Below are 24,225 nucleotides of genomic sequence, written 5' to 3'. Positions count from 1 at the left end.
TTCTATAGCCCTTACTTCATTGTGCCCAAGAAAGGCAGTGGGTTACGACCAATCCTGGACCTGCACATCTTGAACCGAACCCTACACAGGCTTCCCTTCAAGATGTTGACAGCCAAACGCATTTTGAATGCATTCATCCACGTGATTGGTTTGCAGCATTCGACCTGAAGGATGCATACTTTTATGTCTCCGTACTTCCTCAACACAGACCATTTCTTCGGTTTGCCTTTGAGGGGAGAGCATACCAGTACGGAGTTCTCCCATTTTGGATGGCCCTTTCTACCTGGTCTTTTTGAAGGCCGTTGAGGCAGCCCTAGTGCCACTCAGGCAACTCTGGGTTCGCCTCCCAACTATCTTGACGACTGGCTGAAACTCAACCACACACAGGGACTTGGTTCTCCACCATCTTGCCCGTCTGGGCCTTCGGGTTAACTGGGAAAAGAGCAAACTCTGCCCAGTGCAGAGGATCTCTTTTCTCGGTATTGAGATCGACTCGGTCGCCATGTCCACACAGCTTACGAGTGAGCGTGGTCAGTCCCTGCTGACCTGCCTTCGCCAGATCAAACGCAGGAACGTGGCTCCTGGGGCATATGGCATCCACAGCTGCAGCAACGTTGCTCGGGTTACTTCATATGAGATCGCTTCAGCACTGGCTTTGTGACCGAGTCCTGAGGTGGGCATGGCAATGTGGCATGTTTCATATGGTGAACAAGGCATATGGTGGTGTCCACGGATGCCTTTGCCACGGGCTGGGGCGCCATGTGCAAAGGTCATGCCACGGCTCTGGCCTTAAAAGAGGCCCAGCGTGTGTAGCATATCAATTGCCTCGAGTTGCTGGCCGTACGTCTTGCCCTGCACCGCTTCCGAGCCCTGCTCAAGGACAGGCACGAGCTGGTCCGGTCAGACAATAAGGCAACATCAATTGCCAAAGTGGTCTACGCTCCTACCGGATATCACAACTCGCCCGCCACCTCTTGTTATGGAGTCAAAAGCATCTGAGGTCGCTTTGTGCCATTTATGTCCCCGGGGAACGGAACCGTGCTGCCGACGAGCTGTCATGGTTTCAGCCTCTCCTGGAGGAATGGAGACTCCATCCCCAAGCGGTTCAGCTGATATGAGACCAGTTCAGCGATGCACAGATAGATCTGTTAGCCTCCCACGACTCATCCCATTGCCACTAGTACTATTCCCTGACCGAGGGGACCCTCGGCACAGAGCCACTGCAGACGGTGGAGCTTAAGTTTCTGTCAATGAAGAAAGCGCTCCTTGTTGCTCTGGCTTTGATCAAGAGGGCAGGGGACCTGCAGGCATTTTCGGTTGAAGCAGCATGCCTGGAATTCGGGCTGACCAATTCTCATGTTATCCTGAGACCCTGACCTGGATATGTGCCCAAGGTTCCTACCACTCCCTTCAGGGACCAGGTGGTGAACCTGCAAGCACTGCCCTTGGAGGAGGCAGACCCAGCCTCGGCACTGCTCTGTCCAGTACGCACCCTTTGTGTACTGACTGAAAGGGAACGTCTCGGTTACATATGTAACCCTTGTTCCCTGAAGGAAGGGAACAGAGATGTTACGTACCCATGCCACATCCGATGTACCGCTGGTATGGCTGGGGCGGTCGGCTTCGGCTCCTCAGCAGGTAACATAAATGTGACCAATCACGGAAAGTACGGATCACGTACGAACAAGTACGAACCCCAGTTGGTTCTGGGGCATTTTAAGTTACTCACAGATTCTGAAATTGTAGTCTCCATGCTTTCTAACGATGTGTAACACATGGACATCTTATAATATTTGGAGAAGTTGCGGCCATTTGAAGGTCGGCACTCAAAATAGCTCAAAAGGCAGAAATTGGCCTCTAAAGATTGTGCAGTTCTCACCTGTTCGCACTGCTGGGAGTGAAACTAGGGCTCATTTGCATCTCATTAAGATAAGCCATACCCCCTGTAAAACTCCCCCCTAAAGCTACATGGTTGCACTATTAAACTCTCCATAAATACTTTTACTTTTGACTTATAACGCACATGCTACGGCTACGGATACTTTATACTTTTACTTAAGTATGAATGTAATCTGATACATTTACTATTATGTTAGTTGATCCTTGTTAAGAATATTAAGTAGCACTTCCTTCACCACTGTCTAAAATTATTAGCATCACATTCAATTCAAAAATGCTAACAGGCAGGTTTACGTGGGCAAAGTCATTCACACCAGTCAATTCAAGCAAATGAAGCATTATTCAAATTAATAGCAGATGCTAGCATTACCATCTAAAAGGCCATTATAGTAATGGCGGTTTTTGGCAAGTGATATGATGCTAACGATTACAATTAAAACGACAGTCCTGAGCTAGCTAATAACAATAGGTAGATATGAGAAGGTCTAAACATGGACTAAACGTGAGTTTATGGAAACTCCCCATAAGAAACAGAAAAGTATTCTTGCAGATCTCGATGCCTCCAATGAAATAAGTCGTTTGGGCACACTTTCTCTTTGTTGGGGTCTTCTTTGTTGAAGTAACCATCTCCGAAGTTTGCACTGTGCGTGCAAACTTCACAGGACACTGGGACACAGGACACTGGACACTGTTTGCCTCTAAATGTCCAATAATTTGCATGTCCTGCCACTCTTTTTTTCGCAGCTAAAGAATCCAGCCATATGTTGTACATAATGTCTGGAGAAAGCTTATGGCTACAGGACTGTCTCCCATGCAGAGATTTCTCTTTTCTCCTCATGTAGCATTTACAGTCAAAGTTACGGATTTTCCCCATTTCTCTGTCTTTATCCCCATCAAATGTTACTATCGATATAGCCTCTGATATCTTACGGTCCAACTCGCCTGACACCAGTCCAATACATTCTTCGTCTTCATCTTCGCTCAGTTGTAGATTAGGGATATTATACAGTCTTATTATACCGCTTTCATCGTCGCTCAGATCATCTTCAGAATCAGTGAGCGCTTGTTCATAAGCATCCGGCTTGTCGAAGAAGTACTTTAAAACATTTTCGGTGTAACGGCCACGGTTCAGCTCGTCTGCAATCATCTTTGCGGCGTCCATCTTCATTGAATTTTGATATCAGCTAGAGCCAGCCAGAGCGCTGCAAAATACGTAGCCACGCTTCCCACGGAGGGCGGGGGCAATAACAAAAGAAACAAAAGCCGGCTAATCGAGTATTGAAATACACACAGACAATGACACGCCCCTACTGCGTGCTAGAATCTCCGAAAAACAAGCCGATTTGAACCTCAAAATGTACGCTTTTAAATATACTGCTAAATAAGTTTTTAAATAAGTTACTGCTATCTCAAACACGGAGAGGCTTTTTTTGCAACTAAAAGATTCTGCAAAAAAACGAAAATCACAAATTTGAAAAAAAAAACCTGCTTCTTTCTCATTTTGCTTGAAAGTTGTGCTGCCGACTTGTGTCACTGGTTTCCGTGACGGGTCACAAATGCTTGACTGCTATGCAACACCGTTTATACCCACGCAGTGGGACAGGTTTGTATTAGGCAAATTCCACAGACCCATGACATTTTCATGTCATTGGATGTCATTGAGATTGAAGGCAGCTGGCTTTCTAAGCAAAACCCCCATTTCTTCAGTACTGACGTAACATCTCCGTTCCCTTCCTTCAGGGAACGAGGGTTACATACATAACCGAGATGTTTTTCCCTTTTCACACCATTCTTTGTAAACTCTAGAAATGGTTGTGTGTAAAATCCCAGTAACTGACCAGATTTTCGTCTGACACCAACAAACATGCCACTCTCAAAATTGCTTATATCACCTTTCTTTCCCATTCTGACATTCAGTTTGGAGTTCAGGAAATTGTCTCGACCAGGACCATACCCCTACATGCATTGAAGCAACTGCCATGTGATTGGTTGATTAGATTATTGCATTATTGAGAAATTGAACAGGTGTTCCTAATAATCCTTAAGGTGAGTGTATGTATTCTTTTTTTTTTTTATTCTAGGCTGTATGAACTGTTATTATGCTGTTAAAAAATACATACGTATTTTCAGTATATATTACACAATATTTATAAATAAGTAAGCTACTGTTTCATTCTGAACATAACCATTGTCACATTGACACAGTGTCTCCTGATAATAGATCAGATCATTTTAAAGGGGCACAGAGGAAATGTATGGGGTTATGTCAGCAGGTGCAGTAGAAGTAGCTGTATGAAATAAACTTTCTAAAGAATAAAAGTGAGAAATAGGACTGAAGACATGTTCAAAACTTCATGAACTGCAGTTTTTCTCCAGCAAATTAACCTTCATTCCCACATGCACTGCCCTCTAGCTATAATGCAGCAAACTGTTCTCAGGCTATTTATGAGGGTTCATATTGCATTTTATGTATCCGCTTACAATGCTTTTCACTTTGATGTGCATCACCAGCTTAAATAGCATAAACATGACAAACTACGGAGATAAAAGAGAAATGAAATACTGTATCAGTTTTAAAATGGATTGACAATCTTTCTGTTTGTGCATTTGTACACAAACAAGTAAACAGATTTTATGTGTATATAAAAAAGGCATTAAACAGTCAGTTAGACAAAAATTCACATTTATTTATTGTTAAACAAGTGTAGAACTTTACATCCTTTGTAGAGATGGGCTCTTTAACATGTTTATCAGAGATGGGTTTCTTAATTATGCTTATGAAGATGAACTACGTCGACCAGTGCTGTAAAATATTCACAAAAGTATCATTTTTAAAGAATAATTTAATAAATAAATATCCAACCTCAGCTGCAGTAATAGACCTTAAAGAAGAAGGTTCTACTCCAAGCTCAGCTGCTTTCAGTCACTACATGTTCATGCTTTGCACAGATTTGCACAAAATAAATTTGTGCAAGGCATGAGAACACTAGAATCTAATTGATCTAAAGTGGCAAACCCATTTTCATGAACAGGACAGAGGAATTACAATGTCTTTCGCAGCGTACATGAGGTCATCCACCAATTGCATCATCATAAACAAGCTTTTGAACTTTTTACATAGTCATCTCATTTTCAAAATCTCTTCATTTGCTTTATGTTTAGGGCGGTTCTTATTTATTTTATAGCAATTTATTTTACACAATCAATACAACAAAATATATTGTTCTATGTTATATCATTACCCTTGACAGTTCCGTGTAAGATTGAGAAAATATAAGGCCTGGGGTTTGTTTGCTAGTGGTCATATGGGATTTTGATGATGATTGTAAAGGGTGTTACAGAACTCCTTTATTTCAGTCCGGACAATCTCTGCATGTCTTAAGGTCCTGGAAATTCAATTTTTGTATATAATAATAAAGGAAATCAAAACTGCATTCAAAAGAGAAATATGTGAACATATATGTACATCCTTTGAGAAACGTATGCACTGGAACGAGAAAGACTTTTTTTTTTTGGCTTCATTTTATTTTTTTATGTGAAACTGTATTTCTATTACCAGGCCCACATGGAATCTGCAACCCAAGAATACAGCAGATTTTCGCATTAAAACCACCATTCACAAAGTTTTACTGTACATATCATGAGACCCTTGTATGTTTGTTTATTAAAAAATTGTGGCTAAATTGATTACATTCAGCTACCAATAACAGGGTAACAATTAATAAGTGCAAAAATCATTTCCCTATTAATGTTTTTTCTTTCTTTCTTGTTTTCCAGTAAAACTCATTTTACCTTGCGTTGAGACAATGTCTTAAATTAAGTTTATGTTTCTTACCCCTTTTTTCTTTATTCTTTTAAACCTTCTTAAAAAATTATATATATATTCTTTCGAAACAAAAATCTCATTACGCATTTTTGCTACTCACGTCTTGTTTAAGAATATTTCCATGGTTTTACTGAATAACAAGGCATATGTTTTGTGTGTCTATCTCACTGCAAATTTCTGTCTAAAATCAGCACAGAAAATACGATTAAAAAGTCTGCAGATTCCATCTGGGCCTGCCTGTAACTCGTTGGACAGCAGCGGTACTTCTCCATTATGTGTGCAGTTATGTGGGAGGCTAAAAAAAGGAAGACCACTCTGCCATCGGTGGATGGGCGGGGCTGTGTACATGGTGGGCGGTGCTTAGTTCATTTTAAAGGCTTGTGACCAGCTGCATTTGTCCCTCTCGTACGTCCCCCTCGGGGACACAAGCATCTTTAGAGACGGGGATGATGAGGCCCTCACTACTGTCTCTGCTCATCTGATAATATGCGTGCAGCTGCTGGCCTGACCCCAGGTTGGGCATGCTTTTATAGTAAACGTCTTCGTTCGGACTGTTTTTGGATGGCGAGAGGTCCTGGCCAATGTCTAGGCTGCTCTCCGAGAACGGCGAGTCTCTAAGGTTTGGCATGCTGGTGTACACCGAGTCTCTGTTGGGGGAGGGCAAGACGGTTTCGGTCGGAGGCGGGAGCTGGCCGATGTAGCTGTGGGGTTGCGGAGCTTCCATGTCGGCCCTCGCTCTCTCCTGCGTGTGGTACAGGAGCGAGTGAGTTCGCTGGGGGATGAGGGGGGCATCGAGCGTGCGGGGATGCATGTGGTGCAGCCCCAGACCGTCCATCTCACTGTCCCCGCCCACCTGCACCAGGGACGATGTCTCTGCGACCACAGGCTCCTCCCCTCTGCTGATCCGCGCCCCCTTTTTGGTGCCGATATGGGACTCGGCAGCCCTGAGGTTGTTGTGCACAAGCTCTGAGATGATCATCTTCTCAAAGGCCGTGTCATTAAGACTGAGCCCGCAATCCACCACCTGCACGCCATCGCTGTAGTTATGAAGTGAGTAGCTGTTATTAAAGTTGCCATTGAGTGGTAGAGTACCGAACGTGTTCGTATCTCTGCCGCTGGTCACCGAGTGTCCTGCAAAAACACAAGAGGAGGGAAAACGTTAGGTCTCACAAAATCAGAAACAAAAACTAAATCTAAATGTTTAATGCTGTTTAGGACCTTGAGAAATGCTCTAATTTCCTGCAGAACTGTAAGTGGCATATTCACAAAATAGTTCCCTGCAGAAAGTGTTCTAAGTTTTATTGTCTTGTTTTCCAGTACACATATATAACAATTCTTCCTTTACTTAAGAGGCCACAATTTAACAATTCGTTCCCATGACTTACAAATACGCCAGCCTGTTTATTCGTTCCCCTTGTTTTAATTAAATCATGCGCACAATATAATAATTTCTCCCCTCAAGATACTGAATCATGGCCAAGTTGTAATAGTTCATTCCCTAGTTTAGTTAAATCAAAATGAGGGAACAAATTAATTCGATGTGGCCACAGTTAACTAAAACAAGGGAACAAATAATAAATTTTAGATTTAATTAAAAAAAAAAAATATCTTAATTTAGGGAACAAATTATTCATGGAAAATATTTTTTGTTTAAATAACTTATCTGCCAATGGGGTTAAGAAAAAAAATAAACCTGTCTTTCCATCAAATTAAGTTAATTTTCCTGACCATGTTGGCAGTTTTTTTTTCTTTTTAAAGCATAAACTCACTTGATTTTGATATATTTTCAGAAAACAAGACAAAAAGGGATAGTTCATTCAAAAATGAAAAATATTCTATAATAATCCCTTACTCTCAAGCTATCCTATGTGTATATGACATTCTATATTCAGACGAATACAATCAGTATTAGATTGTATTTACAAGTAAAAAAAATAAAATAAAAATTATATATATATATATATATATATATATATATATATATATATATATATATATATATATATATATATATATATATATATATATATATATATATATATATATATATATATATATATATATTATACACACATACACATGAGCCATATGTAATCCATATGGCTCCAGGGAGTGAAAAAAGACCTTGAAGAAGAAAGTGTAACAACTCTCTTAATTCAAAAAAGCTACATCCGACGTCATCGTTATTCCAGTTACGTTTTTTTTTTTTTTTGTTGAACTATCCCATTTTTGGGTGAACTATCCCTTTAACATCATGTAATTTTGTTCCTTAAATAAATGTATCAAGTATACGTACAATATCTTGATTAGGGAATGTTTAGATATGTGTAGTGGAAAACAAGACAAAAATACAGAATACGCTTTGCACTACTTTCAGTGCGATTATATGGAAATAACTTTTGAGTGCTTGGATAAAAGTTGTGGCGCGTAGTTCTATAGTATGCCAGATCACACTAGTCTACTTCATCTAGCTGTGCCAGACCCTCCATACTGAATTTGCATAATGTCTCTACTGAATTGGCAGGCACAGGCAAATTCCTCCCAATTTGAGGTTCTGAATTTGTCCTCAATCAAACAATTTCGAACAATTCGCAATGACCAATTTCAGAACACTGGTTTCAACCACATCCTAAACAACATTAAAATCAGTCAGTAGGCTTCAAACATCATAGACACGAATGAGAGAGCGGCACAGATGTGTATTCACAGATGAAAGAGCGGTGACAGTCAAAGAATTCATCAACATCAGCTTGTATTTGAAGCGGTTAAGGCGGTGGGGTGAAGGGTTTGAAAGTAACGGAAAAAAGCCCAAAAAACAAAAAAACAAAAAACAGCAATTTTTTCACACTACAGAGAGCGAATGAAAGCGAAAGCATCCAACAGACAGGAGAGAGAAAACTCACTCTGAACAACTCACATCAAGTCTGTCTGTTCAGGCCAGCAGACCTGAGCGCTGCTGATGAACAAAAAGAACACAAAACAAAAAGGAAAATGATTTATTGTATAACATGATGAGTTATCACTAACAGAAAAAAAAGGAAAAAACAAAAACAAAATTACAACGTTAGCGCAAGCAAAGGGTTTAGCAAATCAAATTAACATCACAATTAAGGCCTTTTCCCTCCGTTAAATGTCACAGTTGGGTTAGTTTGCTGGACTGGAGTTTATGTGGTAATTTGAGCTCATTTGCGTGCTGGTTAATGGGTGGCCGTCTGCATGAGCTACGATAATCTTTAACTGCATCTTACGAGAGCCCACCGGTGGGCGGTTCGGACACAGACATTCTCAGAACCTCTCCACAGAAATGACAAGACAAAGGAAGGAGATGGCAGATGGGAACTGAAGAGGGACAGTAATTTGAGGAAAGGGAGTTTAAAAGAGATTTCTGCTAGATATTGAGACAGAATGGCTAAAGAAACATAAAGGTTTTTCTCTAACAGAATTCCTCAGCAAACTCGTAAATAGACAGACAGATGTGTTAAACTGTAGGAGGGTAACAGAGAATATACAGTGACCCCAAATCAGACACTTTAGCTAATAAATAAATAAGTAGATCTGAATTAGAGCTGCACGATTAATTGTTAAATGATCGCGGTCTTGATTCAAACACCCACGCAATCTTATTTTTAAATTACAGCGATGCTCCCGTGTCTATTAAATCTTTTGACAAAAATCACACCGGAACATTCAAATATGTGATCACACTGCCATTGACCCAGAGTTATCGTTTATATATATAAAAACAATATTTTCAACATCAAAGTATGGTTATTTCTGTTACAAATATTCACATTTTCACAGAAATACTGGAATACAAGTTTATAGTTTGGGTATAAACACTGTCTATGGTAGTGGATGAAATAGAGCAAATCATCTTTTGAAAGTAACTTGGTGCTTCAAATAATGGGGTGGCACAAGTTTTTTTGGGCTAGTTTCAGCCCAACTCTTACAATTTTCACGTCCTGTTGTCTAGCAAATGTTCGCCCATGGCCAAGCTGGGGTGCATTTTCTAAAAGCATCGTTAGCCAACAATGGTTGCTATTTCCTCGTTATTAGCATAGTTCAACCAGTTAGTGTTTCCCGAAACCATCGTTCCAACGAACATTAGGAAACAGCAAACTAGTGTGGTTGGAACGACAGATCTCAATCTGTAATTAGAAGCATAGCTTCTTGTTTGCACCTTTTTTTGAAGAGTGTGCATGCGCTGACGTTCTCTAGTACATAAGAACAAGCCTATGATTGAATCTTGGAATAAAGCTAACTAACTGAGAAAATTAAGAATTAGTCCTTAGGTGCCATGTCCATAATTTATACCAAAAAATCTAGCATGAATTCGATCTCAGAATAATTAATTAAAAGCTATACTTCACCACCTGTGTGACATCATTAACCAATGTGGTGGAACAACAAATTTGCGGTTTCAGGAAACAGTTGTGACTAACTAGCTGATTTCTTCAATGATTCAACATACTATGGCAGTTAAGCGGTGAGTTACACTGTTGTACGAGAAACACGTAGGTGGTCTGAAAACGAGGTGTTCAGGCACTGTTATTTTGAACTTAAAATGACTGTGCCATAGACCAACTGGTCTAAAGTCAATAGCTCAGTATTTTTTGTTATTTAAAGGCTGTGTTAGAAATATGCGCAGGTGGGTGTACAACGCTGCTTAATTCACGCACAGGGACTCGCAGCAGCAACATTTTAAATATTAAAAATAAAATGAATCTCTGACGAAGCGTTCAGTCTTTCCACTCGCAAGTTCCGCCATATAAATAGCACATCCGTCATTGGCACGAGCCAGGCTATTGTTTCCGTTGTTAAACTAGCAAAAGTGGACTTTGACATGCCCTATGCGCTCCTGCGGCACACGCTTCAGACCATGTGCTCGGATCATTAAACCAGTAGGTGGATGTTAAAAATATATTTGCTATTCAAGCAATTTGTACAAAAAATAAATAAAAAACGCAGATTAATCCAGTAATGAAACAAGTTTTTATGTGTAAGTCATAGTATCATACATTTAAAAAAATATTATATATATTTAAAAAAAAAAAAAATACATTAGTAAATTACTTATTTCGTTTAGTTGTCTGTTCAGAATCGTGGGAAAATCTATGTTTAAAAAACAAAAACAAAAAAACATTGCGATTCTAAATTTATTCAGAATCATGCAGCTCTAATTTGCATTATATAATGCAACATCAAACCAAATAGAATTTGTATTTTTAAACAAAGCATTAAAAATAGGAATTGTGGCAAATAATAAAACTATAGATTAAAAGGCAAAACGTTTTTGGACACTGTTCTTAGCTCTAAAAAGTAAGAAAACAAAAAAGTGAATCAGAGAATTCTGAATTCTGACTAGATAAGCTGCAATAGAAGCTGTTGTAACATGCAGATAAAGGCACAGCTGTAACTGCACATTATACAGACTGGCCTCAACATTTGTATCCATTCGACTTTAAAATAAAGTAAGTATCTTTTTAAAAAAAAATGTTTTGTATAAATCCAATCTAATGTCCAACAAGACCGGACTTAACAAAGAGAGAAGGCGACTGCTTTCAGTAAAATCTCCATTCAGAATGATGTGTGTACATTTACACTTCTAGAGAAATCTTAATTGTGTGTGCAATGTGCATGCATCGTGCCAACATCCCAAAGTTGTAATGCAGAGGTGATGAAAGTATCGTTTCATTGATAGCAACATTTCCTCATTCTAATGATTTCTGAACCATGTGCTGACAATATGCGGATGATCTGTTAATGGCCACCGAGTGTGCAAGAGCTGTGCTGATAAAATCATGATAAAACAATTACATTTGATGGGCAAATTTAAAACTGATTGCATACTTGTCTCTCTGTAGGTCACTGAGTGTGTGCAGGAAGGGGAAAGAGAAAACAAGACACAAAAAGAATCAAAGTTGAATTGCTGTACATTTTCTTGCTTAAATAGAAATATTCAATAAATAGAATGAAAGAATGTGTGCATCACAATTGCCTCATAGTGAGGGGGAAAAATGCGTTACTCTGTGCTGTAAAACCACACACTGAGAACTACAGTTTTAATTCCTGTAGAAAATGAACTGTCTGCAAGTCTGTTTTTATATAATAAAGGTTAATAGAGCTGATATATTGGAATGATTTCTCAGCACAGAGTCTGGTACTACCTAGTATTCTGATAATACTCATAGTGCTTAATAGTACCAGATGATCAGAAGGGCAAAAAGGAGTGTAGTGGATTAGTAGTCACACCTGGAGAGTGAAAGACTGGCACCGTCGGTGTGTTACATACGATAGTTTCAGCCAGTAAGGTGTTGTAGGGGTTATTAGTGCCTTGTGGTCTCAGAAGAGGGTTAGTAAGAAGATAATTGCCCGTCATTCCTGAAGCGACAAAAAAAGAAGAGGACAAATAAGATTATGACCTCTAAGACGTCTATTTAATTTGTCCTAAAGATAAAAAAATATATGTTTTATATTTATTCTAATTACACTGTAATATATATATTTTTTCCCATGATTGTTATCACAACTTTTTAACATTTGCCAAATCAACCTAGATTAATGTGGTCCAAATAACATTATTAATAATATTTTGGGTTTATATTTCTTAAACCAATCTACTAACATTAACTCTTTTTTTTTTTTTTTTTTTTTTTCAATTCAATTCAACAAACTCAAACTTAAAGCAACCAGGTAACTTACAATTTTAAGTATTAATTTTAAGACATTTTTTACAGTGTAGCCTAGCTGCTTATTTATGTAATTTCATTGTAACTAATTGCTAATAAAAAATGTTAATAAAATGTTAATGTTAAAAAGTTAAATGTCAATAAATGCACCAAATTGAAATGTTAACATTTGTCAATGATAGGCTTCATCATCTTACACAGGTCAAGCTGTAGCGAAAAATGGATGAATATTTGTCAATGAGAAAAAATGTCATAACTTCCATAATGGGCAGAACTTCTTACTAATTCAAGATCTCTGTTAAAATTGTCTATGCTAACAAATTTTGTCTATATTTATATATTTTTTATGATATGAATATTGCAAATAAAATATGTCTGTTGTGTTTGTTTCTGAACAGAGACACTGAAGCACAGAAAGACAAATAGCAGGGTTTTTTTCTTCTTTTTTTTTCACCTTTGTGTTTTGTGCTTGTACGCGTGCATTAAAAGCATGCTGAGTGTTTTAGAGCAAGCCAAAGCAAACGGCTCTGAATAATACAACCTTACCGCAGGTCAGCTAGAGTTGAACATCATCTTCTCATCACATGCATTTCAGCCCTGGCTAAATAATAAATGACAGTTTTTTTTCCTAAATCCTTGAAATAGCTGACCGAGGGCACAGTTTCTACTGACTCACTACTGTAGCAGTGTAAAACAGGCCCAAAAGGGGCCTGCCTGACTTCCTGTGTCTTTAAATGAACATTAGTTGGTCTATTATCCATTAAAGTCAACATGAAATCAAAGGTGACTCTATTTACATTCTGAATACATCAGTTCCTGATGCTTTTTTTTTTTTTTTTTTTTTTATACGACTCATTGGTCCATGTTAGAAAAAAAGAAGAAAGAAACTATTTGGCATCATAAGCTTTCATCAAAATGTAATAACTTGCTTCGCCTCTGGAACGACTTTCCTCTTTGGCTGATGACACCAATCCCTCTTATTTTTCACTGCCTCCCTTCCAACCACCTGTCATACAGAGACCACTTTTCATCATCTAATTAATTCGCTACCCGACAAATATGTCACGTCACATTAGTAAAAGGGATGCGAACGCTTGTTTCATGTTGACTTTAAATAAAATCACATGTGATTTGTTTAAAATAGATATTTGTGCATGTGTTCCAGTAACCGTGCTCTTCTCAAGCTTATCAATGAAATGAAAATCTTGTTTTACATAAAAAGCAATCATATTTCAGAAGGTTTAACATCAAATATAATGTTTATCTAAAACACAAATTCACTAAAAGCATTTGATACTTTATTCAAATGGAAAATGATTCATTGAAGTTCATTAGTGCAAAGAAAAGGATTGGATATTAAGAAATTTGATTAAAGAGGATGTAAAAGAAATACTAAAATATGATTAAACAAGGTCAAAGAAATTTAATTAAGCATGGGTGACTGAATAATTTTTGTCTCAGTCTATTACTTAAAAGAAAACTTTCAATAAAACAGAGATTAAATCAGCTTGGGTGTAGGACTGACCTTGGTTGAGGGTTGATGTGCTGTTGATGTCTCCTGAGATGAAAGAGGACTCAGACTGTTTTCTTACTGTGTCATTCCACATTCTTCTGATTCGACTCTGTGGGACGAACAAACAGCCATGAAACACTGTTCATCAACTTTGGGAGGAAAATATTGCATATTTTTTTCTGATTTCACAGTGGCCCCAAATTCATACATTTATAATAAAATATCTATCTATCTATCTATCTATCTATCTATCTATCTATCTATCTATCTATCTATCTATCTATCTATCTATCTATCTATCTATCTATCTATCTATCTATCTATCTATCTATCTATCTATCTATCTATCTATCTATCTGTCTATCTGTCTGTCTGTCTGTCTGTCTGTCTGTCTGTCCGTCCGTCCGTCCGTCCGTCCGTCCGTCCGTCCATCCATCCATCCATCCATCCATAGTTTTTTGTTTATAGAGAATTTGTGTACACAGTATTTTTTTTTTTAGAAAGTAAATACATTTATATACTAGAACCCTATCTAAACATTGCATATTATACACTATTGCTATGATTCACTATGTAATAAAATCCATCATAAAGACATAAAATCTCTAAAATCTGTCTGCAAAACAAGAAAAAAAAAACATACATACATGCATAAAAGATCTGTGCTGCAGTACTGGAGCAGATGGAAGCACTCAGAGAGTTTCATTTCATTCCAATATGAAATGTGTCTCATAACTGAACGTCACATTACAAGCCGTTGAAATGAAAACAATGGAAATTGGGTCAGTAGTGTTTGTACCTGAGTACCGGAGGAATAGCGAGCGCTTGTCCGCGTAGTTGAGGTCTTTGTGGAGCTGTGCGAGCTCTCTGTTGTGATCCCGCTACAGCAGTACGTGTGTCGGAGGCATTTGCTGTACTCTCTCCGAACCTGCAGTTCAAAGGAACGTTTCTTTTTTTTCAAGTGAACTTTTAACATGCACTACTCCACAAAAAAAAAAAATAAAAAAAAATGAAAAAAAAAAAAAAATCAACTGCTGCCGCAGCTCTGGTAGAGCAATATATATCAGGAAGCACTTACTTTCTTCTGAAGCAGGCAGTGGAAGGTGAAGACAAACATGCCCTGGAAAGTGTTGAAGATGGTGAAGAGGTACGCTAACACGATGGATGACTCACTGATGAAGAACAAACCGAATGACCAGGTCAGGCCCAAGAGACACAGCAGAGCAAAGCCACCCATGACCCACGACCTTAGAAAGCAAACAAAAGAGAAACATCGAGGCATGAGAGAGGGACTTTTTCATTCAGCACAGAACACAAATCATTACAGCATTACATCTACGATATTAGTAATACATTTTTTGTAGTAATACAAAAAAAAAAAAAAAGAATACAAATCAAACACAGGTCCTGAAAATCATTTGAACTGACATCTTAGGCACAAGTAGATGGGAAATGCAGTGGAACATATCATTGAGAGGTTAATCAATCCCATATGAAAAGGGGATTATCATAAAGGAGGTTTAATCAGTTTTGAGGCAGTGGAGTGTGGAGATATTTTTTTGCATGCCACACTACTGGGTAAAGACGCATGATACTGGGCTGCATTCAGACGGAGGGGAAAGAGAAAGAGCAGTAATCATCTCTGATTGGTCCATTTTAGTGGAGGAGGCGCTGACAACAGGTCTCTGCTGGCTAAGGAACCAAAGAGATAGAGCTTGCTTTCATCAGAGGAGAGATGAGAGATGAAACGAGAAACGAACGTATGAGAATTTGAAGGCGTGAGGGTATAATGATTTTTTTTTTTTTTTTGTTAAGGTTACGTGGTATAAGTGCATTGGGAATGGGATCTATAAATGAGGAGCGTAATGGATAGAGCTAGAGATGCTTTGATTATAAAATTGTGTCCAATACAGATAAGTCAATAGTTATTTTCATTTTCATGGCATCGCCTGTCAAATGAGAAATATTAAAATACTATTGTATTATCTTAACATACAAACAAATAAATTATTAATACTTGCAGTGCAAGATGATATGCATACACATTTTGCCATAAGCTAAATACAAAATCTAATAGTGTTATTAAATTATTATTGTGTGTATTGTGTGTTATTAAAGTGACACTTTAAGTGACTTTAAAGTGACATTAAATGTAATCTAAATGTCAAATATATGTGGAGATGGATGGATGGATGGATGGATGGATGGATGGATGGATGGATGGATGGATGGATGGATGGATGGATGGATGGATGGATGGATGGATGGATGGATGGATGGATAGATAGATAGATAGATAGATAGATAGATAGATAGATAGATAGATAGATAGATAGATAGATAGATAGATAGATAGATAGATAGATAGATAGATAGATAGATAGATAGATAGATAGATAGATAGATAGATAGATAGATAGACAGACATTTGGCATTTATAGGTTATAATAAGTGTATGAGTCAGTGTGAGGAGGTCTAAGGGTTCAAGATTAGGGTAAGGGGATAACATAAGGGTTGGGGAATAAGAGGGTAAAATATTTTAAGAAAATGAGGGAATGAAGTTAATATGTACAGCAATTTAAGACGGTCCAGGCGGAATTAAAATTAAGAAACCAGTTAAGCCACAGACAGACAGACAGTCAGACAGCGCGCATGAGAAGCACAGGGAGAGAGACGGCGCTTCTGGAAGAGCCCAGCAAACAGACAATAAAATGACAAGGGGAGCAACCATGAAGCTGTGGCACAGATGTCTGGCTAACGCTCTTACTTGATAAATGGTTTATTATCTTCATAGCTAGAGAGCATGGCCAGCAGAGGAGAGAGACAACATTAGATCAGGCAAATCAGTTGGATTAGCATAAAAGTCTAAATGTAAAAATTCCGAAGTTAAAATACAAATGAGGGTGGACCAAAAAAAAAAAAAAAAGTGTTAGATTTTGTCCTCAGCTGTGTAAAAGACAAAATTCCCTGAATAAATGTACCTGTCCAGGTTATAAATGATATTAGATAGATTAGACAGATAGACAGGCAGATAGATAGATAGATAGATAGATAGATAGATAGATAGATAGATAGATAGATAGATAGATAGATAGATAGATAGATAGATAGATAGATAGATAGATAGATAGACAGACAGACAGACAGACAGACAGACAGACAGACAGACAGACAGACAGACAGACAGACAGACAGACAGACAGATAGATGATAGATAGATAGATAGATAGATAGATAGATAGATAGATAGATAGATAGATAGATAGATAGATAGATAGATAGATAGATAGATAGATAGATAGATAGATAGATAGATAGATAGATAGATTTCATGTTGTCTTTAACACACTTGATGATTACATGACAAGACTTTTCATAAAACTTTACCGCCATTTTAAATTTTCTTTCTTTTTTCTACACAGACGGACAAGTGCATTTAATTTACCCATGCTGCATTGCCCTATCCCGGATTGTAAAGAGACTAAAGATGGTTCTCTCAGGCCAAATGTGCCAGTACTTTGCCTTTTTACTCTATTTAATGCGGCAGTAATGTTTTATGAGCGACATAAGTTACGGTGTACGGTGAATCTTACCCAGGCAAATCAGAATTATAATAGCCATCACAGACGCGATAATTACTGGTTTGGGTAAGAGAACAGAGAGAGGACAGAGAAAGAGAAAAAAAGGAGAGAGAAAAACAAGGGGAAATGGGAAACAGAGAAATGAAACGAAATGCTGCAGATTAGCTTGCTGAACATGCAACATGCTGCAATGAGCCCAGAGTTTAGCGGATTGTTTCATCTTGCCCTGTGGTGATGGGTGGAGAGAAATTTAGACAACATACGGCCGACACAATGCCTGTGAGCTATATATTTGTCAAGCATGTTAGTCATGTTTATATCACTGTTAAATCTAATAAAATATGCATACTTCCCCAATGGCTGTGTTAAGTTTGAAAGATCACATTAAATGCAATCAGTGTCATATATCAAATCCAAAACATATAAAGGCTCTTTCCACAAACGGGGTCTAAGGATTGCAAAAAAAAAAAAAAAAAAAAAAAAAAAAAAAAAACCTTTTGGAAAATGGTTAAAGTGTTAAATCTTGATTTTAAACACGTAGGTTAAAATACAATAAGGGTACATTTCTTTACATTAGTTAAATAACAATGAACAATAATTCTACAGCATGTTATTTTTTTCATCTATGCAGTAAAAATGGCCCAATTAATGCTACTTCTTGTATATATATACATATATTTCAGGCAAGCTAGCTAGCACGTCGGGAAAAGACTAAAATCATCTAAACAAGAAAATCCCTATTTCAAAACAATAAAAATGTTTCACACATGATCAAATAGAACCAGTAAGACATGCATTGCCATGCCAGCAAAAAGAACTAAAAGAGTTGTGTGGTCAACCAACACACTTTTTTGTACTTTTCCGCCACAAAAAGAGTTCTCCCTCTTCGCAACAGGAAACACATGGAAGTGCTTTCACTGTCTTTCTACCACCCCCCACCCCACACACACATCTGAATTCACTCTGAATGCAGGGAGTTGTTCCAAAAAGAGTTTTGTGGTTACTGTAAAGGAGAAACAGCGCTGAGACTGTCTCAATCATTACGTGCCTCTCTGGCCATCGCTCACATTAATAGACGCTGTGCACCTGAAGAGAATAACATCTGTCTGGAGTCCATCTAAATCCCTTTAGTCGATGTACTTAAATTCATCCAAGCAAAAACGACAGTTTTGTAGGCGTTACATACAATGTCAGCAAGGAACAATGTCTGTTCCCATTCTAAATTTTAGATCAGCAGTGGTGCTACTTCTTAGTGTGTGGCGGCACACTTTGACTTCACATGAGCTGAAATATCTTAGGGAAAACAATGTGACTTACTTGATGTGCTCCAGCCGGCTGGAATCAGGTTTCAGCGATGTAGAGTGTTTCATCATTTTGTACATTGTGATGAGCAGGAAGATTAGATTGAGCTGTGCAAAAGTTAAAAAAAAAACACACAAAAAAAACCTTTGTTAATAAACAAAAAATAAACTTAAAGATTAGATAAGTGAAGTTTTATTGGGAGCATTAATTGAAAACAGCCATCTAAGCATCCCTTCAGCCAGTGCCTAATACAATAACCATCTGGCATATTGCGAGACAAAGCCAAGATGACTGGCGCCAAATACAGTGTCACTATATATCAATACAAGAATACAAAAAAGCAATAAAACCGTTTAACTGCAGAATGAAAACACAAATAGTTCAGAGAACCTTAGAGACCACACATGGAGAAATGGATATTTGAGATTTCCTCGGGGGGGAAAAAAATATAACTTTAAGCAATATTCTGGGCTATTTCATATACAAACATCTACAGAACTGCTGCATTTGTGGCAAACATACGAGGGAAAACATCCCTCAGTTTGTAAAAAAAAAAAAAATAAGAAAAAAATTCATATTTACGGTATTACACCCACAGTGGAAGCTTAGCAGGGAATCATTCAGCACTGCAAATAAATATGTAAAATACGCAACAATCACGCTATTGCAAAAGTATAACTGTTACATTACACATGGCATAATCGGAGTTGAAGGTTTATTTTGATCGTTGCATTGTGTATTTACTATATTTCTGTTCTGGACTAATTAATTTTCTGTGGTCATCGACCACATGCATGCCATAGTTATTATATATAGTATTAAACTAGAGTATTAAATTAACTTAAATATATTATATTAAAATATTATTTCATATCCCAGATATGAAATCAGTTAGTAAATAAATTATATGTAAAGTATAACAAATACATTTCATCTTTGTTCAGTGTACAAGAAAATACATCTTAAGATGAATTATCAGAAATGTCCAGTGTTCACAATGTTATACATAACATGATTTCAGTTTGGAACAGTTAAAACAATTAACTTTTTAAAGCTATGCATTTTGCATTCAACATTTTGCATTCAACATAACTGAAACTAGAAATTATCTTCTCTGCTAAATACAAAGTTGTGTTTATTGGCCTTTGCCTGCTAGACAGGCAATGTATGCGTACTTACTGTAAACACAATCCTGCCTTCTTAAATTTGTTATTAATTTAATCATATTTAAATAGTAAATAACCCAGAATAAATACGTTTTAACTTTGCTCAGTGTAAAAATTCTTAAGATCATCAAAAGGGTTCACTATGTTAGATATAAAATGTCAAATTATTAAAATTCCGCCTTGTTATTTAGGTGTGTAAATAATCTCCCATTTATCTTTCATTCATACAGGTAAACATTACACATTTGAAAGGAATGCATTTTTACACGTATTTACATAAATAAAGTAACAAACTCTTTTTTATATAAATAGATGCACAGATGTTCATTAGCAATTGCATGCTTGCACACGCCGTAGACACATTGCTGCTCATTCTTATCAATTTATGAATTAGAGTTATTTTATTTTTTTTATTAACAGCATGCTACAGAAGCTGTCTTTAGGTATTTAAACAACATCTTTTATTTAAACAGCAGCCTAAATAACTATTACTTAGAATATTAATATTCTATTATATATAGAATATTACTTTAAGTGAGTTTGATTTTTGCTTAGTGTATAAAAAAAGGCAGGTTTGGCAGAAATCAGTATACAGCCTGTTTAGCTAGATCTACAATTCTGCCAAATCATTTAGATAAGTTAACAACCTACTGCATATCTGCCTCATGTCTCAAATGTTAAAATGTTTAGGGACAAATGAAGACACACACTCATACACACACCGTGAGAGGGTCATTGTAACAACCTAAAGTAATACATTGGTCATACTTTATCACGTACTGTGTAAAATGACTTCCCAATAGCTACAACTATGTGGTGACGGAACATTTTCTGGTATAATCCATTTTCTGGAGCATAGACAGGCGAGGACGTAGCAGTCTATCATTTGCGGCCGCTCTCATAAGTGGCAGTGTCACCAGCTCAAACAAGCTCTTCAGTTCGGCTCCTTGTTCGGGTGCACAAGCTCATCATTCTGCCATCAAAACAGCAATGGCGATCAATAACGTGCTGCTCGTGCAATCAAGCGCCACGGCTTCTCAGAGACAGCGCGGCAAGAGAGAGAGAGAGACAGAGAGAGAGAGGGAGAGAGAGGAGGGGGTGGCGGGGTTATGCCTGGTTTTTGTGGCCCCTGTGCCCGAATTTATGAGCACAGAGCTATAAAAGGCCTCTCACGCCGCCAGAGCGCTGACAGTGATCTGATGAGACGAGAGGAAGTAAGGACACTCAGCAGAGGGAGAGGTAACCTAGCAAGGCAGCCACTACACTCCTAAAGCTCCTTGTTCTTGCCCGTCCCATGGGCTTCCTACGTTTCGGAAAGAGCTTTTCCTGAACAACCCCCCCATTCCTGAATCATCACCGCTAGCCAAGCAGAAGACCCTCAACTCCATTCTGGGACGCTGGAGAAAGATGTACGTGTGTGTTCGTACGCGTGTGTGTGTGCGTCCTGAACTCAGATTGAACCAGATTAAATATTTAAGGTGCAGATGGAACTGTCTGCATGATGCAAACGTGTCACAGTCCAAGCGTGTTTTAACGTCACTCACACGCACTAATGGTTCCCAACCACTCATTAGCTCAATGTCCTGGTTTTCATGGATCTCACATGCCTGGTGTCCCAGAGCCGAGAAAAAAACTTTTCTGCCAAAATGGTGGTGGCTCCCCTGCCATAGCCAGTGCTCGGCTGGTGGATATGCAAACTTTTCTCAGTGCAGCTGCCTGCAATTTCCACCAGGTTTTCACAGAAACAAATGACGACGTGACAAACTTTGTTACTATTTAACCGGTCAACAAATAAAAGCGTTAAATGTTATGTTACTCTTACTTGGAGTCTTTGTGCCATCACAAGCTGCTTTTGATGGAATGGTCATTTAATTGTTCTAGTTAATTCATACAACCTATATTTGAAGAAAAAAAAAGTATTTCAGTTAAAATAAATTAAAGAATCGAATAAATTAAATTAATTAGAATATACCACTTGAAACTGATTGCTGAATCAGGCTAGCCTGGAAGTCTAGACGCACACTAGCAGCAGTAAAATCGTCAAGCAACTCTCCATAGACTTTCGAGCTGGAAAAACCAAACTCTGGTCAGACCAGTCACATTGTGTAAAGAGTCGCTTGGCGGGCTTAACATAATGACGGCAGAGTTGTGGAGTTTACAGCGATACAGCGAGAGTTACAGTTACCGGATACCGGATACAGCGAGAGTTTAATCTATCAACTAGCTCTGCTTCACGCTGCTCTGGTTGGTTGTAGCTCTATCCAATTGCATGCAGAGGGAGTTTGAAAGACAACCGTTTATCCCGGCCCTCGGATTGAGCCCTGTCAATGGTGAATTTCCAGACCAAACATCTTGATGTGGGTCTGGTTTGTCAGGCTAATCAGACACTATTTTGACAAAAGTATTGGGACACCCCTCCAAATAATTGAATTCAGGCGCTCTGACTACTTCCATGGCCAAAGGTGTATGAAATCAAGCACCTCGGCATGCAGACGCTTCTACAAACATTTCTCTCAAGATCTCAGTGAATTCAAGCGTGGTACCGTGATAGGTTTCCACCAATAAACAAGTCCATTCGTGAAATTTCCTCACTACTAAATACCTCATGGTCAACTGTTACAACTCCAAATGTATGGTTTTTCTAGTGTAGTAAACTTGCTCAGCAGCTCATCTGGTATAGCATTAAACTTGCGATGGGGAGACCAAAATGAGTCAAGACAAAAAAAGCTAAAATGAAATGGTTGCTCACTAAATGTGTTTTTTATCTCACGTTGCTATGTGTAAGGTTGGCTTTTGTGCACATTATTTTTGAGTGCAATTTTTTAACACCACTCCTTGGACATTTCATTTTATTCCTGAAATGCTGCAATATGTAAACCAATCACTGTGAAATTGTAAAAAAAATAAAAAACAAACACAAAAGTACACTCCCCCATTAGACACCAGCTCATGTGCCCTATTGGTGGAAAAGGGGACTAGATTAGCTGTGAAATTCAAGGAGATCTACATCGCTGCAGCATCGCGCATGAGGACGCTGAAAATAGATGTAGTATAATGAGAACCACAATGGGCTTCAACTAATTGAACAGGATCACACCATTCTTTCCCTCTGCACAGCGAAATGGGTGAAATTCTGAATAATGAGACTCGCTCTGGCTCTCTCATTGACAAGGACAAAGCCAATCTGCTGAGAATCAGCGGTCAGAGGTCAGGGGAAACCTTGGTCCCGCGTTCCCCCGAGAGGATCTGGTCTTTGTGCTTTATCTAGCATTGTCAAGCAGCCTGAGGACTAGGAGTCCTGCTTGCTGTCCGTGCAGAGCTTGCAACAATAAATCAGCTTCATAAAGGGTCACAAGCTTCCTGCCGCTGATGGCTGGAACACGTATTCTGATTATCAGCAACGCCGCAAACATACATCACGCTTCATCCAGCGCTGCAGTGGCTAAATGAACAGATCTCAGGGTTTGTAGGACTTACAGTAAGAGTGGCTGCACAAATATGCAATATTTGCAGTATTCTACGGCCGGTCAGATTCTTTAAAGTCACATTGACGTGATATTTAATTTAAAACTATTTAACAGCCAATTTATATGTTTATATTATACATGCTTTATAAATATAACTTTTTTTTATAAGAGTGTACATTAAACTTACATTATTTTTACATTTTGAGAAATGCCAATTTGTGTAAATTCAAATGCAGCATTTCCATTTGTCAAATTATTTTTGTCAGCAAATTTGGAGGTAAATGTGACATTATACATATATCGGCCTTGGTCGACCATTACAATTAATTTATCACAAGAATACGCTGATTTTAAAAGGTCTGCAATTTTTTTGCCCTTTTTTCCAGACCTTTTCTAGTTCTGCTTTTACATTTACACAATGGTAAGAATGCCATTAAACAATTTAAACAATTTAAAAAAAATGATTGTAATGTTGTTAGATTGTTTTATAGTGTTTGAATATTAAAAGCAGATTTTCTTTAGTTGTTTCAGGGCACTTCTCTAATCGCTATTTACGTCTTTAAATCTGTTTTCAACTTAAAACCCAAAGGCTTTCCAATAAACAGAGCTTCCATCCCTGTTCACCCCGGCAAAAAGAGATCACCTGGTCTGTTTATATAACCATAAAAGATATAATAAAGTCAACCATCCACAAACAGCTCTACTTGTCCTTCCATTTTCAGGAAGACGATTTGTTTTTTCATCCAGAGATTAGAGGGCAAACAAACAGCCAGGCAGATGTG

General features: G+C 38.0%; 1 protein-coding gene across 37 annotated transcripts in view; it reads right to left on the bottom strand.

Annotated features, from left to right (window-relative positions):
* Window positions 1-4,565: 4,565 nt before the first annotated feature.
* The window catches only part of adgrl2a (adhesion G protein-coupled receptor L2a), a 136,183-nt gene continuing 116,523 nt past the window's right edge, over window positions 4,566-24,225 (bottom strand). For 4 of the 37 annotated variants that reach the window (XM_067432180.1, XM_067432184.1, XM_067432181.1 and 1 more), the window contains 9 exons: window positions 18,826-18,917; window positions 17,521-17,565; window positions 16,695-16,721; window positions 15,006-15,174; window positions 14,727-14,855; window positions 13,940-14,036; window positions 11,978-12,106; window positions 11,576-11,593; window positions 4,566-6,856 (listed from right to left, as the gene is read on the bottom strand). In XM_067432180.1, coding sequence (XP_067288281.1) covers window positions 6,096-6,856; window positions 11,576-11,593; window positions 11,978-12,106; window positions 13,940-14,036; window positions 14,727-14,855; window positions 15,006-15,174; window positions 16,695-16,721; window positions 17,521-17,565; window positions 18,826-18,917 — 1,467 coding nt within the window. In that variant the 3' untranslated portion in view covers window positions 4,566-6,095. Of the gene's footprint in view, window positions 6,857-8,628; window positions 8,682-11,575; window positions 11,594-11,977; window positions 12,107-12,960; window positions 13,016-13,939; window positions 14,037-14,726; window positions 14,856-15,005; window positions 15,175-16,694; window positions 16,722-17,520; window positions 17,566-18,825; window positions 18,918-24,225 lie in introns of those variants that run through there. The other 33 variants (XM_067432187.1, XM_067432191.1, XM_067432188.1 and 30 more) reach the window with 20 other exon arrangements.

Source organism: Pseudorasbora parva, chromosome 22 (genome assembly GCF_024679245.1).
Source record: "Pseudorasbora parva isolate DD20220531a chromosome 22, ASM2467924v1, whole genome shotgun sequence".
Classification (NCBI taxonomy): Eukaryota; Metazoa; Chordata; class Actinopteri; order Cypriniformes; family Gobionidae; genus Pseudorasbora; species Pseudorasbora parva.
The sequence above is the reverse complement of the archived record's forward strand: the minus strand, read 5'-3'. Positions and strand labels throughout refer to the sequence as shown.